Below are 6476 nucleotides of genomic sequence, written 5' to 3'. Positions count from 1 at the left end.
CTACCCCACGCCCCTACGCCCGAGGCCAGGGGCGGTGGCCGGGAGGAGCAACCCACGCCTGAGGCCAGGGGCGGTGGCCGGGAGGACCAACCCCAGGTCCAAGGAGCCCTGGCTGCACGGGCGCAGGAGGGCCTAGAGGAGCTAGTCCACGTTGAAGGTCAGGAAGGGTGACGGTGAGGAGATCCCCTCATCCAAGGTAAGGAGCAATGGCTGCGCTTTGCTGGAGCAGCCGTGAAGAGATACCCCACGCCCAAGGTAAGAGAAACCCAAGTAAGACGGTAGGTGTTGCAAGAGGGGGCATCAGAGGGCAAACACACTGAAACCATACTCACAGAAAACTAGTCAATCTAATCACACTAGGACCACAGCCTTGTCTACCTCAATGAAACTAAGCCGTGCCCATGGGGCAACCCAAGATGGGCGGGTCATGGTGGAGAGATCTGACAGAATGTGGTCTACTGGAGAAGGGAATGGCAAACCACTTCAGTATTCTTGCCTTGAGAACCCCATGAACAGTATGAAAAGGCAAAATGATAGGATACTGAAAGAGAAACTCCCCAGGTCAGTAGGTACCCAATATGCTACTGGAGATCAGTGGAGAAATAACTCCAGAAAGAATGAAGGGACGGAGCCAAAGCAAAAAGAATACCCAGCTGTGGATGTGACTGGTGATAGAAGCAAGGTCCGATACTGTAAAGAGCAATATTGCATAGGAACCTGGAATGTCAGGTCCATGAATCAAGGCAAATTGGAAGTGGTCAAACAAGAGACGGCAAGAATGAATGTTGACATTCTAGGAATCAGTGAACTGAAATGGACTGAAATGGGTGAATTTAACTCAGATGACCATTATATCTACTACTGCGGGCAGGAATCCCTCAAAAGAAATGGAGTAGCCATCACAGTCAACAAAAGAGTCTGAAATGCAGTACTTGGATGCAATCTCAAAAACGACAGAATGATCTCTGTTCGTTTCCAAGGCTAACCATTCAATATCTCAGTAATCCAAGTCTATGCCCCAACCAGTAATGCTGAAGAAGCTGAACGGTTCTATGAAGACCTACAGGACCTTTTAGAACTAACACTCAAAAAAGATGTCCTTTTCATTATAGGGGACTGGAATGCAAAAGTAGGAAGTCAAGAAATACCTGGAGTAACAGGCAAATTTGGCCTTGGAATACGGAATGAAGCAGGGCAAAGACTAATAGAGTTTTGCCAAGAAAATGCACTGGTCATAACAAACACCCTCTTCCAACAACGCAAGAGAAGACTCTACACATGGACATCACCAGCAGGTCAACACCGAAATCAGACTGATTATATTCTTTGCAGCCAAAGATGGAGAAGCTCTATACAGTCAGCAAAAACAAGACCAGGAGCTGATTGTGGCTCAGACCATGAACTCTTTATTGCCAAATTCAGACTGAAATTGAGGAAAGTAGGGAAAACCACTACACCATTCAGGTATGACCTAAATCAAATCCCTTATGATTATACAGTGGAAGTGAGAAATAGATTTAAGGGCCTAGATCTGATAGATAGAGTGCCTGATGAACTATGGAATGAGGTTCGTGACAGTGTACTGGAGACAGTGATCAAGACCATTCCCATGGCAAACAAATGCAAAAAAGCAAAATGGCTGTCTGGGGAGGCCTTACAAATAGCTGTGAAAAGAAGAGAAGCCAAAAGCAAAGGAGAAAAGGAAAGATATAAGCATCTGAATGCAGAGTTACAAAGAATAGCATGAAGAGATAAGAAAGCCTCAGCGACCAATGCAAAGAAATAGAGGAAAACAACAGAATGGGAAAGACTAGAGATCTCTTCAAGAAAATCAGAGATACCAAAGGAACATTTCATGCAAAGATGGGCTCGATAAAGGACAGAAATGGTATGGACCTAACAGAAGCAGAAGATATTAAGAAAAGATGGCAAGAATACACAGAAGAACTGTACAAAAAAGATCTTCACGACCCAGATAATCACGATGGTGTGATCACTGACCTAGAGCCAGACATCTTGGAATGTGAAGTCAAGTGGGCCTTAGAAAGCATCACTACAAACAAAGCTAGTGGAGGTGATGGAATTCCAGTTGAGCTATTCCAAATCCTGAAAGACGATGCTGTGAAAGTGCTGCACTCAATATGCCAGCAAATTTGGAAAACTCAGCAGTGGCCACAGGACTGGAAAAGGTCCGTTTTCATTCCAATCCCAAAGAAAGGCAATGCCAAAGAATGCTCAAACTACCGCACAATTGCACTCATCTCACACGCTAGTAAAGTAATGCTCAAAATTCTCCAAGCCAGGCTTCAGCAATATGTGAACCGTGAACTTCCTTCCTTCAAGCTGGTTTTAGAAAAGGCAGAGGAACCAGAGATCAAATTGCCAACATCCGCTGGATCATGGAAAAAGCAAGAGAGTTCCAGAAAAACATCTATTTCTGCTTTATTGACTATGCCAAAGCCTTTGACTGTGTGGATCACAATAAACTGTGGGAAATTCTGAAAGAGATGGGAATACCAGACCACCTGATCTGCCTCTTGAGAAATTTGTATTTAGGTCAGGAAGCAACAGTTAGAACTGGACATGGAACAACAGACTGGTTCCAAATAGGAAAAGGAGTACGTCAAGGCTGTATATTGTCACCCTGTTTATTTAACTTATATGCAGAGTACATCATGAGAAATGCTGGATTGGAAAAACACAAGCTGGAATCAAGACTGCCGGGAGAAATATCAATAACCTCAGATATGCAGATGACACCACCCTTATGGCAGAAAGTGAAGAGGAACTAAAAAGCCTCTTGATGGAGGTGAAAGTGGAGAGTGAAAAAGTTGGCTTAAAGCTCAACATTCAGAAAACGAAGATCATGGCATCCGGTCCCATCCCTTCATGGGAAATAGATGAGGAACAGTGGAAACAGTGTCAGACTATTTTTCTGGGCTCCAAAATCACTCAGATGGTGACTGCAGCTATGAAATTAAAAGATGCTTACTCTTTGGAAGGAAAGTTATGACCAACCTAGATAGCATATTGAAAAACAGAGACATTACTTTGCCAACAAAGGTTCGTCTAGTCAAGGCTATGGTTTTTCCAGTGGTCATGTATGGATGTGAGAGTTGGACTGTGAAGAAGGCTGAGCACCAAAGAATTGATGCTTTTGAACTGTGGTGTTGGAGAAGACTCCTGAGAGTCCCTTGGACTGCAAGGACATCCAACCAGTCCATTCTGAAGGAGATCAGCCCTGGGATTTCTTTGGAAGGGATGATGCTAAAGCTGAAACTCCAGTACTTTGGCCACCTCACACGAAGAGTTGACTCATTGGAAAAGACTCTGATGCTGGGAGTGACTGGGGGCAAGAGGAGAAGGGGACGACAGAGGATGAGATGGCTGGATGGCATCAGTGACTCGATGGACATGAGTCTGAGTGAACTCCGGGAATTGGTGATGGACAGGGAGGCCTGGCGTGCTGCAATTCATGGGGTTGCAAAGAGTCAGACACGACTGAGCGACTGATCTGATCTGATCTTATTATATAATATTTTGATAATCTTATGTAATATGGGCATATTATTGTATGTATTATAATACATTATATGTACATACATACACGGGCTTCCCTGGTGGCTCAGACAGTAAAGAATCCACCTGCAATGCAGGAGACCTGGGTTCGATCCCTGAGTTGGGAAGATCCCCTGGAGGAGGGCGTGGCAACCCACGCCAGTATTTCTGCCTGGAGAATTCCCACGGACAGAGGAGCTTGGGCTATAGTCCATGGGGTCACAAAGAGTCCGACACGACTGAGCGACTAGGCACAATGTATATACATATATGTATACATACAAGACATTCCTTTAATATTATTCAAAATAATACTGTAAACTCATTAATTTGTTTTAGGCCTATTTATGGGCAAACAGGATAAAAAAAAAAAAAAAAACAAAACCAACCCTGCAATGATACTTTTTAACAGTAATTTTCTGCCATCATATAGTAAGATTGAGTTCTTCAAAAGTAAAGATAAAAACTGAACAGAAAACTTGACTCTAATAGTTCTTTTTTTTCTTTTTAGTATTTACTTATTTGGCTGCACCGACTCTCAGTGGCAGCATGTGGACTCTTTAGCTGCAGCATGCAGGATCTAGATCCCTGAGACCAGGGATTGAACCCACGCCCCCTGCATTGGGAGCATGGAGTCTTAACCACTGGACCACCAGGGAAGTCCCTGTACTAGTTCTTTAAGCACGATTACAGTGCCAACCAAGGACATTTGCTTTCTTTTTCCTCTAGGTTTATGCTCACTAATTCTTATACATTTACAAGAAGAGAATTGTTACCTGTAAGATAATAAGGTAAGACGCAGCAGTATCTAAATCCTGAGCCATCAAACATTCCTCAAACAAGTCCTTGGGGTTTCCAACAGCTGCAAAAAGGTAGTTCCACAGGGCATACTCAGTCTTCCTGGCACAGTGAACAACTGTCTGCAGGAAGAGGGGGAACTCGGTGATAAATTTTGCCACTGTGGGAAGCAGAGGGTCGGGAATGGGCTCCCGTGAGGTAGCTTCTTCTTCCAGCACTTCATGGAGCATGAGCTCCAGCACGTGAGGAAAGTAAGGCAGCGTGGCACAGGACTGGGCTAAGAGCAGAGCTTGCTCCCCGAGGTTCCTCACCAGCAGCTGACGCAAAATATGATGGAGGTAGATCTGAGAGGTTCTCTCCACGACACAGAAAGGGAAGAGCACCTCCAGCTGTTCCCTAGCACTGTTCCGAGAATACAGAGAATCGTAGAGCAGAGTGTCGTTGACAGCACCAAGGACTAACGCATCTTCAAACAGAACAGCCAGGGGATAGATATTTATGTGGAAAGGCAGCATGATCCGCTGGGACAAGAAGGAATGGGGCTTGCGGTGATCCCTGGGGAAAAGAGGGAGCCAGACTTTCATCCCGGCACCTCCACAGCTCAGCCAGAGGGCCTCCAACAGGTGACGCTTCTGTTTATTTGCGCGGCACGTGGTCCAGACATTTTCAACAGACTGGGCTAGTACAACAGGAGGACAGAATGGCAACTGGAGAAGAAGAGACTGAAATCAGTTCTTTTCCCATTAAATTTGTAGGTGAAGTTTTCCTAGGTACTAGTTTCTTAAGTCTTTCAAAATGATAGTATAAATTTTGAGGAAAATTAGAGGAATCTGTTTATAATTAATAATAAAAAGTTAATAATACTGCCCTGCCTTTCAAAGTAAGTGTACTTAAATCTAAAAACAAAACAACCCCCCTCCCCCAAGGAACTTCACCAATTTATCCTGTTTTTCCATTAGAATTATTCCAAGCAATAACACCTAAGCAGTAATGTCTGGCATACAGAACATTTTATTATCATTTTAGGATCTTATCCTCCACTTTTCACAGTCTTGCACCCAAAGGCTTACAACTAATTTTATATACTTTCTCAGTTTCCAAATCATAAGCTAATCTGCTATTAAATTCTTTTATCCCCTCATCCTTCTCCCAGACATTCTTTACATTTTAAGTGACTTGCATTTAACTCACAAGTTTCCTTTGGTTAGGGTTGCTGTCCTTCTCTCGGATCTGAGGGCCGGACCTGTCCCTCTGCATCATGATGAGCTGTCCTGCCAGATTTAGCATAATGCTTTCTGCATCACGAGCCTGAAAGGAAAATAAATTGGATTCATATGAATTAACAAGTATATTTTCAGCATTTCCCCTGCCAAGGCATAATGCTTACAGGTTAAACAAACAATACTGAGTGTGTATTATGGTCAGTCATTCTGTTAGACTCTGTTGGAGTCAAGGAGCTGTCTGGCTTCAGTAGTACATGCTTAACACAACCCAATTAATAATTAATTAATGAAAAAGTGAATTCAAATTGATGGCAGAGTTGAATTACCCTCAAAAAACTAAGAGACTTCCAGAAGTTCATAAAAGTGAGACATTGCTTCAGTGACCTGGTGGTCATAGCTAGAGAAGGCTTAAGGATGAAGTGGGACTTGAAGGACGAGGATGACATACATGGGTGGGAGAAAAACATTTGGTACTTTACTTGGAGAATGAAATAGAAATGACACAAGAAGATAAAATAGTTCTACTGGGAAAGTGAGAACAATCTGGCTAGATTAGGGATATTACAAGAAAAAATACTGATGGTAACAGACCTTCAAAGAGGGCCTGGAAAGTCAAGTAAAAATATATCAGGAAATAAGCCACTACTTATGGTCTTTGAATAAAAGAGTTATTAAAAATTCATGTTGATGTATGGCAAAACCAATACAATATTGTAAAGTAATTAGCCTCCAATTAAAATAAATAAATTTATATTAAAAATTAAAAAAAAATAAAGGAATAGGGTTTCAGGCAGAGTGGGGCAGGCTTGGAGAAAGGTTATATAATATAATATGTTCTTCAGGCGCCATATGAGGGGGAGACAAAGCTGCCTTATGGGACCTGCTCTCAAGTGCTAC

At 43.0% G+C, this 6476-nt stretch overlaps 1 protein-coding gene across 1 annotated transcript in view; it reads right to left on the bottom strand.

The window, feature by feature from the left end:
• Nucleotides 1-6476, bottom strand: part of RIC1 (RAB6A GEF complex partner 1) — a 145067-nt gene that overhangs the window by 10249 nt on the left and 128342 nt on the right. The window contains exons 19-20 of the mRNA XM_010833826.1: nucleotides 5548-5664; nucleotides 4335-5063 (exon numbers count right to left, since the gene is read on the bottom strand). Coding sequence (XP_010832128.1) covers nucleotides 4335-5063; nucleotides 5548-5664 — 846 coding nt within the window. The remainder of the gene's footprint in view (nucleotides 1-4334; nucleotides 5064-5547; nucleotides 5665-6476) is intronic.

Source organism: Bison bison, unplaced genomic scaffold (assembly GCF_000754665.1).
Source record: "Bison bison bison isolate TAMUID 2011002044 unplaced genomic scaffold, Bison_UMD1.0 scf7180017863936, whole genome shotgun sequence".
In the NCBI taxonomy this organism is placed as follows: Eukaryota; Metazoa; Chordata; class Mammalia; order Artiodactyla; family Bovidae; genus Bison; species Bison bison.
Note: the sequence above shows the minus strand (reverse complement) of the source record. Positions and strands in the feature narration are given on the sequence as shown.